We start from the raw sequence: 25,551 nt of genomic DNA, 5'->3' as shown, positions 1-25,551 counted from the left end.
GACAACAGTGTTTCACAGAGAGTAGCAAAACATCTAGGTAGTACTCTTGGGGGAATGTTGGTAGAAAATCCCAATTTTAGTTCAACTCAGATGAAATACTAAATTGTTTTGGTTTATATGGGCCATGCAGCTGAACAGCTCAAGTTTTATATGGTCTTCTGCATGCAGGTGTGAAAAAAAATAATTGAACAAATGCCATCCTAGAGGAAAAAAAAAACATGCAACAAATGGCTTCCAAGGAATCTCTCGCTGCGATCCCATTAAATATTACAAATTGTGTAAACATTTTCTATTGTGTAGCGTTTTAGATTATTTTACTGGTTCTGTTCTGTGAAATTTACAGAAATTCATATCAGTAATCTATGTTTTGTTATTTCTGTGTTATGTTTAAATAATCTGGTAACAGTCTGGTGGAAATAATCATAAATTCAAGTGCATCTCCCTAACTATGAATTTCAAGTAGTTTAATTTTAAAACAATAACCTGTTTAATAATTAAATGGTACAGCGCGCTGTTGGCAAAGTCAACAAGGATGCAGGAGGAAGCTGAAAACTTTTCTGGTTTGAAAAGTACTTCAGAAATACATTTAATTTCTGAAGTAGCAGCAGCAAAGCAACAATATAAATAATTCTGCCTTTTAGAGATCAAAGACGTATTTTTGCTGCGTTTAGCAATATTAATTTCTTTTTTCTTGTTTTCTTCTTTTTTTCTTTTCTTTTTTTTTTTGTTCTCCTTTTCAGCCATAACCAACAGACCACGACATTTAGACATCCTGTGACAGGACAGGTTTCTCCAGAAAATATTGAATTTATTTTGCGAGAAGAGTAAGTAGTTTTATATTCATGTCAAGAGATCTAAAACAATAACACATTTATCTACAGTAGTTTAGTAGTTTGACAGTTCTGGTGTTGTATCAAAAATGTCATAGAGATGGTTTATGCTTAAAAATATACTTCTCATTGTGATAGAATCAATAATATACTATCACTGTTCCACATAAGGGCTTGAGAGGAAATCTTTACTGAATTTTTTAAAAAACTAACAAACACGACTACCCCACTTCCCCCAACAAACCAAAAGGACAATATAAATAGAATACTTAAACAATGATGCTTTTGTCTTAGATCAGATATACAAAATGTCGGTGGATGAGGAACTGGTTGGATGGTTGCATCCAGAGGGTAGTGGTCAATGGTTCAATGTCCAAATGGATATCAGTGATGAGTGATGTCCCTCAGGGGTCTGTACTGGGATCAGTGCTGTTCAATATTTTCATCAACGACATAGCAAGATTGAGTGCACCCACAGTAAGTTTGCAGATGACACCTAGCTAAGTGGTGCACTCAAGAATGTCATCCCGAGGGATTTGGACTAGAGAAGTGAGCCTGTATGAGCCTAACGAGGTTCAACAAAGCCAGATGTAAGGTGCTACACCTGGGTCAGGGCAAGCCACAGTTTCATGGGGGATGATGTGATTGAGAGCAGTCCTGCAGAGAAGGACTTGGGGGTGCTGATTGATGAGAAGCTCGACATGAGCAAGTAGTGTGCGCTTGCAGCCCAGAAAGCCAACTATATCCTGGCCTGCATCAACAGAAGGGTGGCCAGCAAGTTGAAGGGACAGTTATTGAGCTGGAGGTCACCCGTCGTGTTATGTGGCATGCAGACAGTTTGCTGCTTGGGAGAGGTCCAGCAAAATAGAAGTATGCAAACAAGCTGCCCTGAGTCATTTATCGAGAAGAATGCATATCTTGCAATGGAGCAAATCTCAAAGACAGTGTAGACAACAGCCACTGTGCATGTGTTCCAACTTCAATTTGTTGATTGATTTTTATTTGATCTGCTGTAAACTTTCAATCAAATTTAATATAAAGAAAATTTGTAAATGTGTAAGTGAAAATAGGTGTTTGGATAGCCACACTTCCCTGGGCTGTTTCTGGTTTTGTGATCATGGTAGCAGATAAAATATTAAAGGCAGAATTGAAAGAAAAAATTGCTGGTGGCACGGAGTTTTAATGATCTTTTGTGTACAGTTAGAAATTTTTTTGAAAGAGAAATGAAGTTTTTTTTTTTGGAGGGTGGTCAGATGAAGGGGCATAATTTGTTACCTGTAGACTTCAATTACTTGCACTGAGACGGTATCAAAAGCAGTAGAATTAGGGGGTGGGTTTTATTCTAAAATAGGAGGAAATGGCTGGAGTGATATAGAGAGGAGTATGTGGTTGTGGTGACAGTCTTTACAAGAACATTTTTCTAAGCTTTATTATTGGCCTGAAGTACATAGAGAGTGTTTTTAAAATTAGATGGTTTTAATATGTCAGTTAAAATTTCTTTAAAGATGTCATTTTCAAGTGCGTGGGATGCTTTAATTTCCTTAGTTTTGTGCCATTTCTATGCCACAGTGTAGGTTTTATTCACATGCTGTACATCACAGTCATATCTGAGTTTCCGTGGATGACGCTGTTGACATATGCGGATGTGTCTGGTGAAATCAAAGGAGCTGTTAGCATCTCCCTGTCTTTATGCCTCGGAACTGCAATGGGGCTCTGCTGTGTTTTTTGTTCTCCCTTAGGCATCATGGGTTTTATGGAATTGGTGTTGTTGCTCATGTATTAATTTGGAATCGGTGTTGTAGATTATATCTTGTGATGAAATTACTTTCACAAACGATGCAGACAGAAAGATTTGGATTTCTCTCTGGTTTTACATGGTCTGTGGAAACTTGCCATTATGGGATCCCTTTGAGCAAGAGTATTTTTTCCTTTAGCTAAAGAATCCTATCGGAAATAGTAGCACTTTTAAGAGTTTCATAAATGGCAGTTTGTTCTTCAGTGCTGTTGTGACGTGATTTATTACTTAAGAGTTGATTTTAATTTAAGATTAGGGCCAAAACTAGGAGTTGTCATCAGATGTTGACTGGGAGCTAGTGGAGAAATGTGAGCGCAAACTTGTTCAGGCTGCAACAAAGGTATCTATTAAAAGTATACATTAAACATCAGAAAAGTAATTTACAGTAATCTAGAAATGATGAATGTACAGGCAACTCTGGCTGTTTCTCATCCAGGAAACAATGTTCTGGCAAGAAGTTTCGAAATTAAGTTTTGGAAGATGATGTCAATAAGTGGTATAATCCTAGCTTGATGATGAGTCAGCTATGAACTAGATGCCTTGGCCTCACTGGATCAAATGAGAACTACTGGATGCTTTCATAGAAGGCTGAGACTGTATTTCACTAGTCTTTTCCTAAGGCATTTATCCTTTTAAACAATATCACATCGGTCTTGCTTTTTAAGCCAAAATCTGATTTCTTCAGCTCTATTGTAAGTGGAGGATAAGAACAGAGAGTAATGCTTGCAATTTGTAACTTCTAAATTACATTATCTTTTGATCCTTATGCTGTTCCTTCTTCCTAAAGTTGTTCTTATTTAGATTTTTTGAAAAGCAGTGATTAATAATTCCTTATCTCCTAAGCCATTCTTAGCTGAGACCGCCATCAAATCCCCACCTCACATGTTTTTGATTTCTTCCTCCTTTGAATTAGATTTTTGTTGTTGATGCTGAATTCAGTTTGTCATCTTATTGCATGTTTACTTATATCCAAAGATTATTTTTCCGTCTGTTTATGTCAGCATTTCAGTGTTTGTTCTGCATAATTTTTGTCCTCTATTGACCTGGTCACCTCACAGTTTTCAGGATCACTTCTAAATAATTTGAACAACTTGACTGTGTGGAAAGTCCCTCTGGTAGCCTTCTTCCATTTCACAATTATCTCTTAATTTTTGTGCTTTACTTTTGTGTTTTTAATGAACACTTAATCCCCACAGGGACCTCTCCTAAACAACCAGTGGGAAAATAAATAATAATAATAAGGCTGCCAGGTGGGTGTTAGACCTAGTTTAACCAAATTGTTATAAGCGCATTTCTCTGAAAATCTGTGATAGAATTACTTACGACAGATGTATGTAGTGTTTAGATTTCTTTTCTCTTATCTGTCTTCAAAAACAGTTCTTTAAATAGTTTTATACAGAGAAGAAGCTGCCAGCAGTTACAGCCATGGATCTAATGGTATCTGTTGCTAGACACTGATAGTTGTGTATTAGAAGCTTTACAATATATTTGTAGTAGTAGTATGTTTGCAAAAGCAGAGATAATATTTGTACATCTGTATTGAAGTTTTATGCTTTTTTAACTTAAAAGTGCTATGTGTTTAATCCAGTAAACATTATCCTCTTTTTTGCCTGTTTTTTATGCAACTGATGTAGCCTGCCTATCAGCTCTGGGGAGGTCTGTTATTGAAATGTCTATTGCATTTGGTTACTATAGCAGCAAAAATATTGGGTGGAGAGAAAGGAGGAAACCAAAACAGCCTCAAATTAAACATCATCTATATTTACGTGTATAGAAATACTACAGCAGAAGATTTTTTTTTTTATTTAGCCAAATAAGAGATTTATTAAAACTAGATTGAGATGATGTTATTGTGTTATATTTGGTCCTAACAAAATAAACTTTTTAAGTTGCTGGTATGAATGGATCCTCTAACTCGACTAATCTTTATGATCCTTTAGAGCAAAGGAATGTTGTCTCTCGTGAGTATTACATTTTTAATATGGACTACTGGTGCAATATTTTTTTGGTTTTGTAGTTCAGTGTTTTTTTAATAAACCAAGTATTGGCTATGTAATTCTTTTAGCTGGTAAATGTGATTTCTGTAGTCATACTAGCACTGTTTAGGTAGAGCAGGGAGTTAGTTGGTTGACAGGAGATACTCTATAAGAGTGCTATTTTAAAAAGATTTAGAAGGGACTGGAGCTCTAAATGTGAAAACAAGCAATTCTTTGTGTGTGTGCATGCGTCTGGGGGAGGCAGTGAGAAAGTTATCTTGAAAACAGACAAAAACCGGCAGTATGAAGACGGAACGGAATGCCTTAAATAATAGATATTATCAAACATCTTTGCCAATAGTGATTCTGAACTGGTGTTTCTGAATGCAGAGAGTTAATGCTGTAGTCACTTATTTTTAAAGATTAATCTGTAAACACAATTAGGACAGTGTTAACTACATTAACATGCTGGGATGTTTCAGGTAATTATACATATTCTGAATATTTTTATTTGCTTTTAAAAAACAGACTGAGAATATTAATTGGCTATTAAGAGACCAGAATACATCAGTTTTGTTATGTTCTGATTTCATGCAAATGTATTTTATCCTTGAAATACTATTTATGAGTACTTCAGCTGATTTTCAGTATTGTTTGGTGTTTTCTATTACATCTCACAGACAGTTTGGATCATCAGTGTTCACTGCCAAAGACTTTTTAGGAGAATAATAATGTATTTTTTCTTTTGGTTGGTTTACTGTCTCTTTTGCTGGCTATGCGAGTTCTTCCACATGGCAACAACCTCGCATTTTTAAAAAACATTTTTCTCATTGTGAATTTCTTTTCCCAGTTCAGGTTGTTCATTAATCTTGGTACTAACATAGAAGTAAAACTGGATTTATTGGCAGTGATAATTTTCAGTAGCAAGTGAAAGAGGAATTGCTAAATGTCCATATTATAAATTCTTAGAAATTATACATTTATTGTTCTATATTGCATTATGATTTTCTGATAGTAATAGCCTTGTTAAATGTATAAAGCTTATGCGCGTGCACGCGCGCGTGTGTGTGTGTATATATATGTATGTTTTAAAGTGCGGTATGTTTAACCTACTGTGAAATTGTCTTGTGGAATAGTGAAAATCTCTTCAGTCTATGATTGGTTGTTGCTGTTGGAAAAACTAATTCAAATATGTTGAAACTTAAATTTTATTTTTTGTTTTTGTCTTTCCTGAGTAAGTTAGGTCTCTCTGTAATAGGAACTCTATAAAGTGAATAAATGTATACTGATCAGATTATCTGTAGTCTGGAAACCCTACAAATATTCTGTATATGTATGTCACATGCTCTCTCCTCTTCCTTCCATCTCCTCTTTCCCCCTCTCCTCACCTCAGTGAGTATAAGGGAAATAACATATTGTACTACTCTCCTAAAGTATAAAATTGAATGGTTTATGGTGTGGATACAGTAAAGAATCTAAACCTCAGGGGAAGAAGAGAAAATTTGTGTCTTCTAAGGCCAAACATTTTCCTTGGATGTGTTTTGTTTTCATACTTTTGGAACTCATTTCTAGTGGCCCTCTTAATGGTGTAGAATCTACTAATTTAGATTGACTTTGAGGAGGCAATGTAGAACACTGTCACATCTCTCCCTCCTTGAAACACTTGCTCTCTGTTTGGTTGCCTCAAGCAGGGAAGTAGAACTTTCAAGTTTTACTTACAAATAAGTAAATTTTAGGAAAAGCCAAGTAAGATGATTTTGCAAGTAAAATGCAGGTACATTGTAAGTCTGCGTTTTCTACGTGTTTTGAAAGTTTGTAGAGTGTGACGGGAACAAGTGAGAACAGAGTTAAAAGCAGATAAAACTGACTGATCAACAGATTAAGCTTAGTCAGGCAGCATTATATATTAGAAGTGTCTTAATCTGCTCTTTGCTGAAACTGGGTATTCCTAAAGCTGATTCAATGCTGAAATAGGGTACCTGGTCCATGAGAAGTAAGGCAAATTGACTCAAACTGATGTGATGAAGCTCTCCTGCATTAAAGTCTGGTCAGGGATTTCAGGGACTTATTGTAGTTTGTTCTTATATCTTGGACCTGGACTTATGTATAAAAGCCAAAAAGAAGGGAATAATTTGTTTGGTTTTGCATTTTTTCTGATGTGACAGTATTGCTGCTGGTTCCAAAAATAAAATTTGCTAAACTATGTTGTTAATGATTTTTGAAAATACCACCTGTGTGTTTAATTCACAAGTTGGTGTTGAGCTTGGCTGCTGATGCTTCTCTTTACAACCTGGATATGAGATTCCACAACATATTGGACTTTCCATTTATCCTTGCACTCCTTCATCTGGGCATCTGTACTGAATCCTTACTTGTTGAACAGGTTCTTATGGTAGGATTGATTTCATCTGTGCTTTACATGGGTGTCTGTATCTGAGCCAGCTATTAAGATTGAATCTTAGTATGACTCAGAAGTTATTCATTTCTAACAATATTTGTCATGAATTGCACCATTTCACTTTAGAAGTATTTTAATAGTTCACGTTGTAATATGAATCATATTTTGGGCAGATTCAAAGATCTAGCATTAAGTTAGTGAAAGATCTAACAGTAAGTTAGCCTCACTTTGATTTTAAATAAGAAGCCTGTTATTGCACAATGCTGGCTCCTATCCTTCCCTCCCCTGTACTGGCTTTTCCACACGTTTGCAGCCAAGGCTCTGATTGGGCACAGTGTAATTTCTCTGCATTAGCCTTATGTACTCTGGGTGCTCTTTGTCATGTCTTGATTCTCTGTTGGATTTGCTGAGAGTTTGGCAGGTTTCTTCCTCCTGATACATTGGAAAATACCGATCATCAGATGTCACTGGCAGCATCTGCTTGAGAAATACCATAAGGTCAAAATAATAGGGGTGGTGTGAAGGAAGTTGCAGATACATGGGAAATGTTTGACTAGCCTGTCATTCATTTGCTTACTGCAAATCTTAAATATAAGAAGGCAAAGTTGACTGTTTGAAACAATGTGCTTTAGAGTATCTGCTTTTGTTTGTTTTCTAGACGGAATTCATCTATGTCCAAGCAACAGATAAACCAAAGACCTTCAAGCATGGTCAGTGAAACATCCACTGCAGTAACTACATCTGCTGTTGATACAAAACCTGGCTCTAAGGTAAGTGAAATAGTCTATTGTTTGAACTTGATGATTTGAACCTCGCTTGCTTTAAATCCAATACTCTTTTAATGGTCATTTTAATAGGGCAATGGGTTTAGCCGAGAAGTCTAGAAACTTACCTCAAAGAAGAGGTAGTATTTTCTACCCATGCAAGAACCTTTTACGTCACAGGAACACTGTATACCCACATGACAGTGTTGAATGATAATTCAGAAAAATAGTGATTGGGACATGTAAACTGTGAGTGGCTTCTCAAGAATGGAAGTAAATATATAATACAAGTATTCCAGCAAGTTTTTTGATAGTCCATTGTGTATGGCAAAAAGTGCTGCAGAATATCAGGAATTGTAATTTCTTGTTCTGGCTTCTAGTTCTTGTTTCCATGAAACATTACTGCAGTTCTTCTTTTTAGTAAATTTAAATCCTTTTCTACCATCATTGTAGTGCACATGCAGTGCATAAACCATCCATTATTTGGCATTGACAAAGAGCCTGTGTTTATTACTGCACAAAATATAATAAGTGCTGTATTTGAAGTGTCACCAATTATTTTAATGCTTCTTTGACCTTACAATAAATTACAGTACAGTGAGAATGGGAGCGAACTGGATAAAAAGAAGCAAAACATGCTGGAAGAATTAGTAGAGATAGGTTAGATTTCTTAACTTTGCCTGCAGTTTTAAACTTCTCAGTTTTTTTTTTTAAATGCACGAGTGTGAAGTCTGTTAAGTAATTGGGTTCGCCAAATAGGTTGCAAAGATATCTTTGTTGAGTGGGAAGCATTTAAAATCTTTTTCTAACGTTTTGAATTTCTTGAGTGAATATTGGAGAAGATGCAAACAATTTGATGCAAAGCTAGAAAAAGTAAAAAATGAAAATAATTTTTTTTGGATCCAAAGCATATAGGTTATTGGACCAATATAAAGATTGTCATCTGTCAAATTTGAAAAATACATTTATCTTTCTTCACTGGATAGTTATCACAGAAAACAGTAAATTCAGTAGGTTATTTGTGACCTATATGATACGTTTCTTTGTGATATTCATAGAATCATAAAATGGTTTGGATTGAAAGGGACCTTGGAAAGCATCTAGATCCAATCTTCCTGCTATAGGCAGGGACACCTCCCACTACATCAGGTTGCTCAAAGCCTCATCTAATTCGGCTTTGAACACTGCCAGGGAGGGGGCATCCATGGCTTTTCTGGGCAACCTGTTACAGTGCCTCACCACCCTCACAGTAAAATTTTTTTCCTAATCTAATATAATATAATCTAATCTAAATCTTCCCTCTTTCGGTTTAAAACCATTACCGCTTATCCTGTCGCTGCACTTCCTGATAGAGTTTCATCCCATCTTTCCTCTAGGTATTCTAACAACTGAACATACTGAAGTATTTGGACATTTATGTTTATTGTATTTATCCTCCTTATTCTGATTATTTTTTAAGTCAACATTAGAGGGATAAGGCTCGTCTTTGACTCGTAAAACCAGACAACTTAATGGGGACCTGATACTCTGCTTTGAGCTGGGGATTTTTTTTTTCTAATATGCGGCAGCTTTAGGCTTTGAATAGAGCACTCATAGAGGGCTTGCCTGTACTTCTCTTTTCCACCAAGCTGGTTTATGTAAGATCCATCCTGCTATGGCCACTCAATAAATACTTTATTGGAGTTTTGATTAAGAGGGAGAACCAATGTCTTTCTTACATCAACAAATGAACAAAGGTTGTAAAGTGTGTCCTCTGTATTGAGGTTGACTTTTGGAACGTTGAGATTGGATTTTAAGATCCTTTCATGTATTTCTAAACACTTTCTTTTATGAATTCCATAATCATTCTTTCAAAGAGTGAGTTCCCAGATGCAGACTTGAGACCCAGTCACGAAACCAGACGCACATTCTCTTTGTTATGGTCTTTAGCAATACTCATAGCTAATTATTATATTTTATAAAATGCTTTCATAGTTATGTCCTGCAAATGTCATCACAGAACTGTGTAGGAATAGCAATGCAATCCTGGTCATCTGATATTTATATAGAGCTACTTGCATTGAAGTAGTTCCAAATCAGAAAGTACGGGAACAGGTACATGGCTTTCCACTTGATTCTTCTGCAGAAAGTTGATAGCTGAGAATTGCTACATTTGGGGTGAAGGGGAAAGTACGCTGCCAACTATGCAGCAGATTTGTCATTCTCAGCTCAAGATGAAAGAGATTAAGACTTTTGGCTTACTTGTTGCAGTATTCAAGTCTGAACTTGGATTGAATAAAACTTCTGAAATAAAAAGTATGTTGTTTGGAAAGAGAATTTTGCATATTCTGTCCAACAACGTCAGTTGTACAGTGTCCATCAAAAGGAGCATTTGGAAAGAAGAACAAGAAAAAATCCAAAATGAGGCTTATACTGCGATTATGTTTTATTGATATGCATATAAATATATAAGTCTTCATTTTGTAAGAGACGTGAGATGAGCAGTTCTGCAAAAGTGCAAATAGATTCTTGGCATGGGCCTCACCATTTTGTTGCTGGTACTGTGTGAATAAGTAATCTGAAGTCTTTAGACCAGTGCAGTCCACCCTTCTTTTTGAAATTTGAGAGGTATGGAGTTGAGGGAAAAGCAAAAGGGCCTGCTGATAAACCACAATTGTTCTCTGTCCCAAAGATCTGCTTGTTCACAGTCAATTTGATTATATTTCTAGCCATATTAAAAGCTGTTTATATTGAATACAAATGAAGAATGTGGAGGAATTAAGATCTATTTCAGTTTGAGAGTAAGGTACATTTGGAATTGAGTCTGTTAAAGCATCTGATGGTTTGAATGGAAGCTTGTAAATGTTAGTATGCTACACAGTACTTTGTCCAATTTGGAAGCATAAATGATAGTAGTGTAATGGCCTTTATTAGTATCTACATTTTGAGCATGTGTTTTGGTTGGATTCCATGCAAGAGGAGTAATTGAATTGTTGATGACACTAATAGATGCTAGTCTTTTTCCAAGATGAATTATTGAGAATTACAACAAGTAAACAAAGAATGTGTCTAGCAATTGAGAGAAACGGGCAACAGTGACGGGTATGTGATAGAACCAGTTCTGTGGGACTGTTTGGAGCTGGAGTGTAGAACATTAGTTCAGGGCCACTGTAGATGAATGCTCAATATTAAGAGTAGGAAATTGTGACAGTTTCAGTTTTTCCGCTCTGAAAAGTAAGGATTTTGTTGAATTTGCTTGAGATACTGAAAGGACTCATGAGTTCATTTGCTAGTGAAACGTTGAGATTTTTTCAGCGGAAGAGCTTGAGTTAAACAGCAGGTGGGGGTTTTGTGGGTAGTGCTTTCGTTTGTAATTCCCTGTAGACTGAAAGTTGGTGTGTTCTCTTATGTATGTGCAGAATCATAGAATCACCAGGTTGGAAGAGACCCACCGGATCGTCAAGTCCAACCATTCCCACCAATCTCTAAACCATGCCCCTCAGTACCCCATCCACCCGCACCTTAAACACCTCCAGGGAAGGCGAGTCAACCACCTGCCTGGGCAGACTGTTCCATTGCCTAATGACCCTTTCAGTGATGAATTTTTTCCTTATGTCGAGCCTGAACCTCCCCTGGCGGAGCTTGAGGCCATTCCGTCTTGTCCTGTCCCCTGTCACTCGGGAGAAGAGGCCAGCTCCCTCCTCTCCACAACCTCCCTTCAGGTAGTTGTAGAGAGCAATGTGTATGTATATGTGCATATGTTTACCAAGATATAGTCCTCCTGTTGCTGATTAGAAAAATCTATTCCAAGTTTAGAATTACACAAAAGACTGGTTACTACTTTTCATCTCCTTTTGGAAAAAAGAAAATAATTAAGTTTTTATACTTGCTAGCAACTTTCCTCCTCAGGTGGAGGCCGCTGTAAGGAAGAAGATGACACAGTGATGAGAAGGGATTTGAAAAGTTTGGCTCTTGACATTTTGGTTTTTTTGCCCACAAAAACTTATGAGTCATTCACAAACAAGCCAGCATAACAAACATACTGCAGTCAAAAGCGACTTCTTTGTCTTCAGTGACACAAGCAGCTGCTCTGACCTGCATTTGTCAACACACCACAATGATAGCAGAATATTTTAAGTTATGAAAAGGCTACTGAAGTACAGACGGATAGTTTAAAAAATATATTCTAACCAATGGAAGCAAAGTTTTACTCCAGAGTAGAATGAGATGATTACTACTACAGATGATATGAAAACTTTAATTGCATAAAGCACCATAAAATTATTTTTTATTTCTATTATAGGTATTGTATTGATTGAGAATACATAGCCTTAGGAAAACTTTTCCCCTTCCCATGTAATAGAAATTGTTTCATCTTCTGACCATGTCCAAGGACTACTTTTCTACATTGTGGTCTGCATTTTTAAATAAATAAGATCAGAGAACCAAAGTGACAGGAGATCTGATGAAAAAGTCAAATTTAAACCCTGCTGTCAGGCTAGATCAGCTATACTTTTAACTGTTCCTGCATTCATCCACCATTCCTAGAATAAATATGAGAAAGAAAAACTAAGAAACTAAATTCTGTGCAGTTTGTAAGTTGATTTCTGTTCCGATGCAAAGCATGGGGTTTTAACTTTCAGACCTTTAGAGAGTTTCAGCCTTGTTATTTTTCATCACCCCTGTAATATAGCTGTTGTGTCTAACATTATAACGTTTTTTAAAAATCTTGACTGAATTAATTGCTCCTCATTTTTCTTAGAGAAAAATGTATATGGCTTGGCCCTGATGATCATAATGATCATCCAGAGCTTGGCTGTCCTCAGGATGAATCTGTCTGGTTTTATAAACTGACATTTGGAGACAAGATCGCAAGTCATCTTTTGAAATATTTTCAATAGCAAGCACAAAATGCCTACTGTCCTACTTCTTCCTTCCTTTAGTCTCAGACTTGCTGCTTGTGGGTCTTTGAGGGGGTACCCAGAGAGATTTTGTGTTCATAATCAACGCGCTGTGTTTGCATAAGGCTGGTACCATGTAACCTCTTAGCCAAGTGCCTTAGCACAGGTAGGGCAGAGAAATGGGCTGGGAGGTTTCAATGATAACATCCTCACCCAGCTTTTACCGTGAACTGGTTATGGCCAGCTGAATAGCAGAGATATCTCTTCAGAAACCTGTTGCTATACAGCTTGGCCTGTTTGTGCCAGCCCTTCATCTCCTGTGCTACCAGTAAGTCTTGTGCAGACTCTCACTGGGGTGTAAAGTGAGATAACATTCCTAGGGAAAAGCCCATACTCGGTTTTCTTCCTGTCTCCTAAGTGTCAGGGCATTCCACAGAGATGACCCTGACATGCAGCTTAACTGACTTCTCTGCAGAGCCCAAAGCAGCATGCTGCTTCCTGGTAAACAGACCTAGTAAACAATGCCCTTTGGTATCCCCTTATGGGTGTTAAATCTACATTGCTGTTTTGTATACTATAGCACCGAAGAAAAAAGCGTACATTTTTAAAAAATGTGATTATTGCTGCTATCTTAATCCTGCATTAAAATGTATGCTTATGTCTACTGAAATGTGTGAAATTTAGTGTAGGCTCGTGAAACCTGGCCTCAAAATTAATAGAATCACAGAATCACAGAATAACCAGGTTGGAAGAGACCCACCGGATCATCGAGTCCAACCATTCCCATCAAACACTAAACCATATCCCTCAGCACCTCATCCACCCGTGCCTTAAACACCTCCAGGGAAGGTGAATCAACCACCTCCCTGGGCAGCCTGTTCCAGTGCCCAATGACCCTTTCTGTAAAGAATTTTTTCCTAATGTCCAGCCTAAACCTCCCCTGGCGGAGCTTGAGGCCATTCCCTCTTGTCCTGTCCCCCGTCACTTGGGAGAAGAGGCCAGCACCCTCCTCTCTACAACCTCCTTTCAGGTGGTTGTAGAGAGCAATGAGGTCACCCCTCAGCCTCCTCTTCTCCAGGCTAAACAACCCCAGCTGTCTCAGCCGTTCCTCATAAGGCCTGTTCTCCAGCCCCTTCACCAGCTTTGTTGCCCTTCTCTGGACTTGTTCCAGAGCCTCAACATCCTTCTTATGGTGAAGGGCCCAGAACTGAACACAGAGTATTTTACGATTATAATATTTTATTATTTTATATGCTCTCTTCTAGTACAGATCTTGCCTGACTCGCAGAAGCAGTACAGTGAGACATTTTTATGATAGCATCCCTTGCATATGACAAGTGTGCTCGTTTCCAGAGCTGCTGCTTGTCTGCAGCTCACAGAGCATGAGTATCCTGACCAGCTGAGAGGAGAGGTTCAAACAAAGGAGACATTGTAGGCAGAAACAGAGTGTGAAGAAGTCAGGAGGAACTGTAAGGGTGGTTTGTGTGCCTCCCAACTTCCTAAAGCAATTGCAGCAGCAAATTGTGCTGAGATTGGAAAAGAACAGGCAGATTATTTATTCATCCAGAGATTCTCACTGTCTTCTTCACAGGCTGATAGGCTTTCCTTGTTTGTTTTTGAAATAGTTTGGCAAAACTGAGGTTGCAATAAAACTCAAAGTATTACCTAGAGGTAGTTTTCCACTTAGGGCCGCCTAGGTCTCTTCCTTAGCAGCGTCACTCTGTCTCCCCCTTTTGTTTGCAGGGTCAAAGTCCAAGCACTCTATTAAACTATCAGTATTGTTTGAATTTAAACAGGAAAGAAAACAAAAAATCACCCACCCCCCCAAGAATGAACAATAAGAGTAGGATTCGTGTGCACAAACTCCTGTGCATGCAAGAGACTTGTTCCAAGTTGCAGAGGGAGACTTGCATGCAGCTTTTGTAATGTATAAAAAAATACTTCCCAAGCATGCTAAAAGTTCAGCAGTTCTGCCTTTCAGACTTCAGTGACCAGTGCTGCTGCTGATCAGCTGGGAGTTGGCAGGCTGTCCATGCAATGATATGTTGATGGAAGTGGGAGATTGACTTTGCTGTGTTGTAAATATCGTTTATTTACTTGCCCTTGAAAAATGCTATAAATACCTTGCTATTGTGTGATAAAGTATGAATTATTGCAGTGAGGTTATTTGTAATATAAAATGAATCTCAGTACAGTTTAAAACCTTCTTTACAGGTTGTGAAAGCTGGAAACAAAGTTCATAGCTTTGGAAAGAGGGATCAAGCTATCAGGAGGAATCCCAATGTTCCTGTTATAGTAAGAGGCTGGCTACACAAACAGGTACGCTTGTAATCATGTTTCTGTTCATATGCTTGAATACAATCATCAGATAGAAGTAAGTGCCTTTGAAGTAACTGAAAAATCAGAAGCTCAAATGTTGGTGATGCAGGACAGTGTTGGGTATTCCCACAAGCTTCTATAATGAGGAGCCCATACTCAGCAAGTGTAAAAACCCAAATTTTTAACCACTGCCAACATGGTTAAATGTTAAGGCTATAACTTTGTTGTCTGAATCTGGTTATTTTCACTGTTTTATCCTGTTGGCTTGCTGCCATACTCATCTCAGTCTCCCCTAGAACACACTATAAATCTGAGGTTGGCTGTGAAGGCCATATTCCGTCTGCTTGCTTATGCCCTTATAACCTGATCAAAGGCTTAATGGCCATATGCCTTTTGTTCTCCAGAAGCTGGACAGAGAAAATGAAGAGAGATAAGGACCTGTTTGCCACATAGATAGATACACCTACATCTATATAAATATATAAAAATATATCTATATAAATCTATCTATATATAAAATATATATAAATATATATATAAAAATATATAGATAGGGACCTGTTCACTGCTACCAAGACCAGTGTCCATGCAAAAAGCAAAGGCTGGATTACAGGATTTCATCCAACAAACAGAATTTTACAGCTGCTGCATCTTGAGCTCTTAGGCTGACAGAAGCATATCCTTGAGTGCAAGAAGGAAAGCAAGCATTTTATTATGTGAGAATACTTCCCTGCTTCTAATTTGACAGTCAGGGTCCATCAGGTTATCACCAGAGATCCAACATCTCGTTTTGGGGATGAGTAGGAGAAGGCTGAAATCTAAGGCTTACAATTTCATTCTGCGTTTACAGGAAGGTGAAACTGTGGACAGCCATCTGCTTCCTCCTTCATGGAGAGCTGTATTCCGCTATCAACTCTGTTGGCATACACTACCCAAGTCCATTTGCTTTCAGGACAGAATCAAAACTCAGACACAGAATGTGTTGATAGCATTATAGCATGAAAAAAAAGAAAGGAAAGAAAGTCATTGCACACCTAATATGACTGCAGAAAGAAGAAGGGAAATAGTGTATACAACCTTGCTCTGGCTATTTCCTTTTGTCCACTTCCCTCTACTTGCAAGTACTTAAGTCTCAAAATGCTCTCTATGCAGCTGGTCTTATCAAAGCCTTCCTCAGCTGAATAAGTTATACTTTCTTAGGTTACAGTGTGGCAATTTAACAAGATTCCAAAATAAATTTCGATGTAAACATTGCTCATTTTGACAGTTATATATATTATATATAGAGGTATATATAGTTCTTCACAAGTGTATTGCACTTCATTAAAATTTGCACAGTATGCATCCTTTTTTATATCCTGAGGAATATTTGATTAGATTACATTTTAGGCATAAATATCATACGGAAGATTGACTGTAGAATTATAGGGGATCGTTGTCTAGAAAGTGAGGTCATACAACTACATAGTGGTTTTCTTCTTGGTCTACAGGCAATCCTTTTTAGGAGTTGTACCATCCAGATTGCATACTTTGTTGAAGGATAAATCTGTCTAGATAAAACGTGCATTTGGTGTGTATAAGGTTAATCTGAATGCTGCTTGGGATGCGAGTTTAATTACTTAATGAAAATTAGCAGTTTGAATTTCTACACTGATTATTTTATAGCTGGATGTTTTGCCTCTTATCTTTCTTAGTACATAATATTATGCTAAAATATAAATAACTTGGTTTTGCAATTAATAGCATATTTAGGTAAACTTATGGTAAACTACTGTTTGGTACAGCGTTGTATGATAAAGTGTTAACTTCCCTTAAATGAAAATGTATTACAATTCTTGCATTTCAGGATAGCTCTGGAATGCGGTTATGGAAAAGGCGATGGTTTGTGCTCGCTGATTATTGTTTGTTTTACTACAAAGGTGAGTAGATACTAGCTCCTTTGATTTAGTCTGTAACAGTTCATCTTTTCAGATCACATTGCAAGCATAAACTGCTTGAGCTCTTCTGATACACTTTGGTATTCTGGGAAGATACATAGTGAAACGATTATTTGTCTATATGTCTTTAATGTGCAGCAAATTTCAGGCCGGAGTTGAGGAACAGGGCAATGCTCTATGATCTTTTGTCGCACAACTTATCTTTAATATGTGCTGAGGTTTACACTGCAAAATGTTTGGTGGCAATGACTGTTTAATATTCATCCCATCTCTGATCTGCACTGTGATACCTACTTACACTTGACCTGTTGATTTTTTGAGAATGCACTGTGGCCAGATCAGGATTCAATTTTAATCCAAGGGACGATGTAAGAGTGAGAACTTCGGGATCCATTATTCCTACCAAAATAAGTTAGATGTGATCTTAGCCTCAGCTAGGAATAATGGAATTACATAAGGTTATTTTGAAGTTTTGAGTATTGTGTAGTGTTACAATTTTTGGAAAGCATTACAGAATATGAAACTCAAATTGGTATTTCTAGGCACCGCATTTCTGCTACTGATTGCTTTAGAGCCAGCAGTAATAAAGGTTTCCTAATTATAGCAATTAGCCTACATACAGAATGCTAACTGGAAGGTCTGCCATGTTATGCAGCCTGTTGGAGTTCATTTATCACAATAAGCTTTATTATCAAAATTTATTCTTCTCTCCAAATCTAAAAAAATCCCATGCTCCCCCAAAACACTCAACAAAACCCCCAATTGATCTTCTTTTAAAAAAATCAATCATTTTTCTTAAAAATAAACTATTTTTCTCCATGTATTATTGGTGTTGAGTCATTACAAAGTTCAGATCAGGAAGGATTTCAGGAAACATCTAGTCCAACCACACGGCGAAAGCCGGATCAGGAAAGAAGTCATCCCAGGTTGCTCAGGGCTTAGCCCAGTCAGGCATTGGAAACATCCAAGGCTGGACATGACACAACCTTTCTGGCTGGCCTGTGCTGCTGCTGCTGTGTCCTCATGGGGATAAGTTGTTTCCTTATATCCTTTCTGAATTGCTCTTCTTAACTTAATGCCTGTTGTTTGTGTCTCCATAGACAGGAATATTGTTCCCCCCTCTGAAAAGTGCAGTGAATTAGATTCAATTTTTTTTTTTATTCAACAGACAGCAGAGAGGAATCTGTTTTGGGTAGCATACCATTGCCTAGTTACGTTATATCTCCAGTTGGACCTGAAGATCGCATAAATCGCAAATATTCTTTTAAGGTATGGTTGCAAAGCTTGTTAGTTAATCATATTTTAAAATGTTTATTTGCAGTAGGAAAGATGCTGTTGTAAACAGGAACATCATCTACTTTCCTATTTTATTTATTATTTAAAAAAGCAGACAATTTTATTGACTGTCTGTTCAAATGTAACATAGCACTTTTTTTGTTGCTTATGAGTTGACATTCATGTCTGTTACTATATAAGTGTCTTTAAAGTTTAGTAGTGTGCCTGTGAGTACAGATCCTCTTTCTAAAACAAGAAATTAATATTGATAAGTTTTTCGGTGCTGTTTTACAAATTGAAAGAAAAGTTGTCATTTTTTCTTTATTGAGTACTTGGTCTCATTATAGACTGATGATCTTCTGGTTTTGCTGTGTTCCTTTTAAAATAAAACAATTAGTTCTCACAGTTAGAAAGTGACAGCGCTGTAGCTTTTGATATAGCATTTTGTTATTTAAAGGGGAAAAAGTAACCATTTCTTTTTCTCCTTTTGTTTTCCACCGGGAGTGATCGTTGTCCTAAGTGGCAATGGAGTTTTTTAAGGAAAAAAAAGACTCTTGTTTTGATGTAGTTTGATGTTGGCTTTGTGTTATTTAAAATCTAGCAATACTTGGAGCAGAACCTGCTTTTCTATCAGGAAATGAACTATGTATTTAAAAAAAAAAATTAGAAATCAGATTTTGATCAGATATACTTTAGGAGATCTAGAAGGAAGCTTTCTTATTTAAATCTTTTTTATGCTGACATTATGAAGAACATATGCTCAACTCAGACTCTTGCTTTGGTTTTTGGGTTGTTTCAAGATTGTAGGCTGCCTTTTGTTTCTTTGGTTTCTGTGTTCAAGTGGATAATGATTTGAAATTTACTAAAGAAATATTAGTTTGACAAATGTGTTTAAAAAAGACCTAGTGCACTTTGTGGAAACGTTTATTCTGCTTTTCAAATGCATTGAACATGAGATAGCAGGACAAGCTACAAAGGAACCTTTGTTTAAGATAAACATTCCACTCCAATATTTAATGACTGTAATTCATCAAGCATTCTAGAGCCTTTTCCTAGGAAGAAGTATATATGGAAAGAGGAGCACCCAATATACCTCTCAGCTTCTGCGTCTCTTGAGTAGCTGTAAGAGCAGACTGGGGCAGGAGATAAAGTAGCAATAGCATCTAGTTGCTTTAGAGTTTAAAAAAAGAATTGGTTTTCGTTTTATTGAAAGGTTGTTAGTAAATGTTAATCAAGTGTGTATTAGGATCATTAACCAGTTTAACAGTATTAGTGTTAAGGACGGGGAGTGGTGGGGGGACGGGACGACCCTACACACATGTAGTGTTTAAGTAGAACGTTCCATAAGCAAGCTCTCAAGTCGCCACTGCCAATTCGTGTCTCTCCTTTCCTGTGGAGTAGAATCCAAGGTTGTGATCATGGTTAAACGTTTTCACAAGCAACTGCAGACTTTCCCTCCTCTTTTTTGGATATCACACCTGTATGAGCTCTACCAAGTCTTTAATCTGAGTCTTTTACTGAAAATCAGCATGAGCCAGTAACCCGAGACTTTCGACATAGGGTCATTAATAAAAAAATGAAATGGAAACAGGGAGTTGATAACAAAAGAAACTTTATGCTGGAAATCTACATTAAAAATCCACAACATATGTGCCATGTATTAGTTTGTTGGGCAAATCTGTTGGGCCAAACACCTCTGCTTTAGGTGTTTGATGATTGACTGCAGACTTGATGCTGCAGTATAATTTTATTTAGAACCACCTCCCAGGGCAGTAGGAGGGTTTTGTAAGATTCCTGTCTCATGGAGCCTGTCCAACACTGATATTCAGTGGTCATGGAGGTGGCTGTGCAGCGGCAGGAGCACAGCCGTGCTGGCATTCTGCATTCGATCACTCACCAGCCATTACCTTTATCTAGCCTCTTAGTACATTTTGATATCCAGAGTGTAGATGGACATTCTGTCTCACAACGTAGTGCAGCCAGAAATAGAAAACACAAGGGAGATTAAGCCCAAAATAAGGACAGGACTTTTTCGTATTTAAGTCTTAAATGAGTGAACGTGCCATGTCACTTTTTATGTTTAGTCTCTCATTTATTCAGGTTGTTGTAAATCCTCTGTTACAACAAAAGTATTTGCTGTCATTTTAAATAGCTGTTTTAAGTAACAATGAGTTTTAAATGCTGGAGAAGCAGTCAAACTTCTAAAAATGTCAACATTTTGGTTTGTTAAAATAAAGGAAGGAAATTTATTAAGCAAATACATGGATACTTTTTCCATATGATTCAGTTAGAACATAATTTGTAAAATACATGCTCACTAGGATGTGTGTTAAGCCCTGCTAACTGTTAAAATGTACACTGTAGGAGTTCTCGGAATTCTTTTCCTTTCATCCTCTCCTAAGTCCAAGCTTTAAGCTTTTATGTCTCTTTGGTGTTTAACAGTTACAGGCTTGCAGAATGGCATGCAAGCTGTTCAAATGCAATCAAAAACCTACCTTGAAGTGTAACTTTATGTATGTTGAATTGTTTTTTCTTTTTCAGAAATTCTGCTTTTAAGTATTTACCTTAACAAATTTTTTGCATTATTTTTTTTGTCTCAAGCAAAGTGCTCTCACTAGCTGTAAGCCACTGTCACTAAGCTGTGTGACAGCCTTTTAGAACTCAGGATCCTTACTGCGTATTTGTTTCAGTAGCTAACATCTTAAAGTTATTTAATTAATCTGATAGCTGTATATTTTAATACAGTGTTTTTTTGCTGATACAAATGTAAGGAAGCACAAGTCCAATGTATAGATTTTAATCTGAAAAACTTTATTGTATGCCTGGAAATACTCCCTTGGCTTAATAGAGAGCTGACCATACTTTCTAGTAATACAACAGTTTTAAACATCAGTAATATCAGTTTACAAAGGTTAATGTAATTGCTTTCTTTTTAGAAGCCTCGTTGTCCTCAATAATAAAAGCTATTTTTAACTGATGTGTTAAATATATATGAGAGAGTACGGAATGTAAACTCATTTATACGAATTTGACAGTAATAGAAATTGAGAAACTTGGAAGGCCTACCAATATTTGTTGTAAAGAAAACACCAGAACTTCATGCAAAGACAGTGTACAAGTATATGTTTGTATTTAGCTGCATATCTTGCTACGAAATAAAAGCCACAAAGGATGCTCTGATGTTCCTGTAAGAGGTAGGAAGTAGAGCTGGAGATGCAAATTATTCCTTTTTATTTTGATAATACCTTCTGAATTTTTTCAGATGTATGCCCTGTTAGCATGAGGGCTTTCAGAGCCAAATCCAGAAGATACTTAGTGGCTTAGTTTTAAATATCTCTTCATTATTGACATAATTTCATTATTAAGACTTACTAATGAAAGTATCTGTTCATTGCTTAGACCTCCTGAGACCAGAGCAAACTTTTATCTGTTTCTTTGATCTCACTGTCTTTCCTAAAAAAAAAAAAAAAAAAATTAACATAGTTTGTTCGTTTATGTTCTTTGGATCATTGTTGTTTCCTTAAACTCTGGGGACTCAGGTGAAGAAATGCTAAGGGCTATAAATTTTAGAGGTGCCGTTTTAGACCTTGGAAATGGGAAGGTTCTAGCTTCCACGGGTCCTGAAAAAGTTCAGTATTATTTGAGGGTAAAAGTTGAGGTAGATTGTACTGTGCTACTGTTGTGTTTGTATTGAAGGCTCAGAGTATTATTTCAATTTGTGCTCATAAATGTCTAATAAATATCAAACTTGAGGATAGGAGAGACTTTCCTGTATTTTATAGATTATCGAGAGGGCTAACTTTGAAAGTCTGCAATTGCTAGAAAACTGTTTCCCCTCTGTCCTACGAACTGTGGCTTTTTCTCTCCTAGGAATTTTGAATTATTGAAGAGGAACATAACAAATTTAGCCATTAATTACTTTTAGTTTAGTGTTTTGTTAAGTATTTTCTTTGGAAACATGAATCTTTTCATTATTTTAACTTGTTTACCTTTTTGTCCTTGTCTTGTCCTGTTGATATGCCCTTGGGGTTTACTGTCCATTTCTCCTTCTGTGCATTATGGGAGAGAGACTGCTTTTCTTCTCAATCTATCCACATTAAGGCATCTGAATGCATGAATAGGTACCAATATTATTTTTTCCCCTCTTGTATGTATGGTGTACATGTGCGCATGTGCTGTGTTTTAGGCTTTTTAGTATGCTGTAGTTGTCCTAATAGCTATTGCTTATAAAAACAAACCAACAAAAAATCCTTACTAGTCTACTGGCAGTGACAGCTACAGGACATTTCACAAAATGGCTTTCTCGCCTGTAAAACACGCTACTAATAAATAACTGAAAAATGTTTTAATTTTTTCTTAACCAGTTTTATATATTACAAACGTCAGTGTTGTGTTTGTTGATAATAACACACTATCTCCATTATTCCTTCTGAAGCTGTGAGTGTTTATGGCTATGATAGCTTCAGTCTCTCAAAGGAGAATGATGCAACATACTTCGCATTTTTATTTTTTTTTCACCTATAGCCTCTTAGGCAGTGCTTTCGGCTGTGCTCATCATGCACCTCTGATGGAGAACCTGAAAAGCAAAGGGGTTTGTTGATCAGGACACACAGGTCAATGAAGATAGACAGCTGTTAAATCCATTTATTGATGTGGTAAACAGTCTCCGTAGTTATTCAAGGTCTTGGGTTTTTCAGCAAGTATATAACTGTGAATGCTGGCGTCCCGCTGCCTCATCTGCACTGGGGCATATGTAGTCTGCTTTTCTGCAGGTACGGCTTCAATTCTGGATTTTAGCATCTCCTCCTATGGGCTCAGGGTGGTCTGTGAAGGAACCCTATAATCATCAGGTCTAGCATTAAAATCACTGATTTTCCTTACATCCAGAGCTGCCAATTTTTGACCTGTTCTTACACTGGATGCTAATCATAAATGCAATCAATTACCTGTTTCAAATTTTTGTTTTGACCATTTGTAATAGTCTCAAAATTAAAAAAAAAAAACCAAAAAAACCAAACCAAAACCCCAGTATGGTTTAACGTAAGTCAATCATGTGTTCCTTTGCTAAGGGAGGCAACTAATGCTGGGGAGGGAGAAACCACTTCGCGTTCCCTTGTTGGTCAGTGCTGTTGGGAAGCAGAGGCTTTTTCTAGCAGGAGAGAGTCTCGGACTTCTCTGTGTTGCCTTTTCTTCCTCTTCCTTCTCCTCCTCTCTTTTCTAACTGGCTGTTGTGCTGTGGTCTCACTCCTTCTGCCACTGACCCCTGCGGAGGCTGTGCTACCACAGTTTTCCAAATAAATTGTGGCTTCCTTATTTGAGGTGCAGAAGGGAAAGGCCAAGTTTCACACATTTATAAGACCAGGCTGCAAAAGAAAGGGAGTAGATTTTCCACAACACTTAAACGGCTTTAATAGCAAGCAAATATTTTGCTCTTTGGAGTTGTTGATACAAGTCTCTAAGGTTCTGGTGATTTAGGAAATTCAGTGTAAACAACTGAAATTACAGTATTTAGGGAGGACCACATCAGATAAAATACGTCAGGTTTTGTCAAAACTATCGCTGTGTTTCTGAAGCCATTTGGATTTGTAGACTTTTGGATTTTTTAAATTTGTAATAATGAGGGGAGAGGATGTCATTAAAAAAAACCAAACCACAGTCAGGGAGATTTGTGAAATATGTTTAACTTTAAAAGATGATGTAGCCAAATTAAGAAGTTTAGATAATTTTTCTTTTAAAAAAACCTTGGCTCAGCAGTGTTTCATGCCATTAGCTTTTGTGTGCAGTAGCAGGTTTAGTTTTATGGAAAGCAGTTTAAATTACTAATTTTTTAATATCTTTACAAAAGCTTTCAAGTCCAGTATACTGTCTTCAGTTCTTTTGGAAACTAATGAAATGAATCTCTCCCTACTAGTCTGAAGCACATCTCTAAAGTAACTGTGAGGAAATATAGTCAAGACTTTCAGGACTGATGTGACATAGTACTGTTGTTTATACAAATGTGGATGAGATTTGATTAAATTCGACTAGCCTAGAATTACAAAGACATTCCAAATCTAATAAATTTGAATGCTGAATATTTTTATAGAGGAATTTACAAATACTTCTAGTTTGCAGTGGAATTTCTGGATTACTTTGGTGTGCAGAGATACCTGTCAATATTTTGTGCGCTATGATAATTTCATCAGTATTACTAACTTTATCAGTAAGTCTTGTGATTTTGCAGCTAATATAAAGGTTCAAGAGCACGCTTTTACTGAGAGATTTTAATTGCTTGAATTGTAAGATTTTTGTCTGTGTCTTGTCTGAATAAATTGCTTTATTAAATGAGCTGAGAAAATCAGCTTTCTTACGCATGTCTCAGAATTTCTTTAATTTGTTTTGTGTGATATTTATTGCAAATGAAATGTATCTTAAGAGAAAATGAGTAGCTGAAAATTCCTACTATGAAAAACAGAAGCACTACACTTTTAGCTTAATAGTGTGAGTAAGAGGTAGTGAAATTTCAGTGCTGTTTGAGTTCACTGCACGACAGCCTGTTGTGGCAGTGTGATAATTTTACCCCATATTCAATAAAAAGTCAACAGAATCTGGGGAGTTAATTAAAGATATGAAAAGTTTCAGTAAATTTTCTGAGGGAAAAATGAAAGGGCTGTCTGACTTTTACATTTTCTTTTTTCTTTTTTTTTTTTTTTCTTTTTTTCATACAGGCTGTTCATACAGGTATGCGGACATATATTTATAATAAGAATTCTGTTATTGGCTCTCAGGCAGAGCATTCAGGAATGCGGACATACTACTTCAGTGCAGATACCCAAGAGGATATGAATGCCTGGATCCGTGCTATGAATCAAGCTGCTCTTATGCAAACACGCTCTTCACTGAAGAGGCAAGTTCAATACACAAACTGTTAGCTTTTAAAATACGTAAAAAATACAATTTGTATGTGTATATATGCATCAATAAAAAACAAATTGGTAGTGATTTCTGGAAATTATATTTCTAAATGTGTGTACTAGTTCCCATTTTAACCAAATAGTTATTTTTCATTTATGACCTGTTGCAAATTGGTTAACTAGGATTAATTAAGAAAACCTCATGTTCGATATTTGTGTCTACACGAAAATAGTGTGTCCACATATAGTGACATGGATTAATTTCTGTGTATATATAATTTTTCTGGGAATTTCTATTTAAAAGTTACAGGTTTTGTGAGCAAATTCATAAACCTGCAACAGCCATTTGACAGCTTTGAGGAAATATACGTAGAAGGGAGTTGTTTTAAATGAGTATTTAGAACTAGGATTCAGATGCTGTTAAGAGGGAAAAGAATGTTCAAGATGGGTAAATGGTAAGTGAGTAGTGTTATGGATATTAATC

At 36.8% G+C, this 25,551-nt stretch overlaps 1 protein-coding gene across 1 annotated transcript in view; it reads left to right on the top strand.

Annotated features, from left to right (window-relative positions):
* PLEKHA7 (pleckstrin homology domain containing A7) overlaps positions 1-25,551 on the top strand; it is a 153,219-nt gene that overhangs the window by 89,586 nt on the left and 38,082 nt on the right. The window contains exons 4-9 of the mRNA XM_069857687.1: positions 741-824; positions 7,658-7,769; positions 14,858-14,962; positions 16,809-16,881; positions 18,068-18,168; positions 24,882-25,060. Of these exons, the coding sequence (XP_069713788.1) occupies positions 741-824; positions 7,658-7,769; positions 14,858-14,962; positions 16,809-16,881; positions 18,068-18,168; positions 24,882-25,060 (654 nt within the window). The remainder of the gene's footprint in view (positions 1-740; positions 825-7,657; positions 7,770-14,857; positions 14,963-16,808; positions 16,882-18,067; positions 18,169-24,881; positions 25,061-25,551) is intronic.

The sequence above is a fragment of the Phaenicophaeus curvirostris genome, chromosome 5 (assembly GCF_032191515.1).
Source record: "Phaenicophaeus curvirostris isolate KB17595 chromosome 5, BPBGC_Pcur_1.0, whole genome shotgun sequence".
Lineage (NCBI taxonomy): Eukaryota > Metazoa > Chordata > Aves > Cuculiformes > Cuculidae > Phaenicophaeus > Phaenicophaeus curvirostris.
The sequence above is the reverse complement of the archived record's forward strand: the minus strand, read 5'-3'. Positions and strand labels throughout refer to the sequence as shown.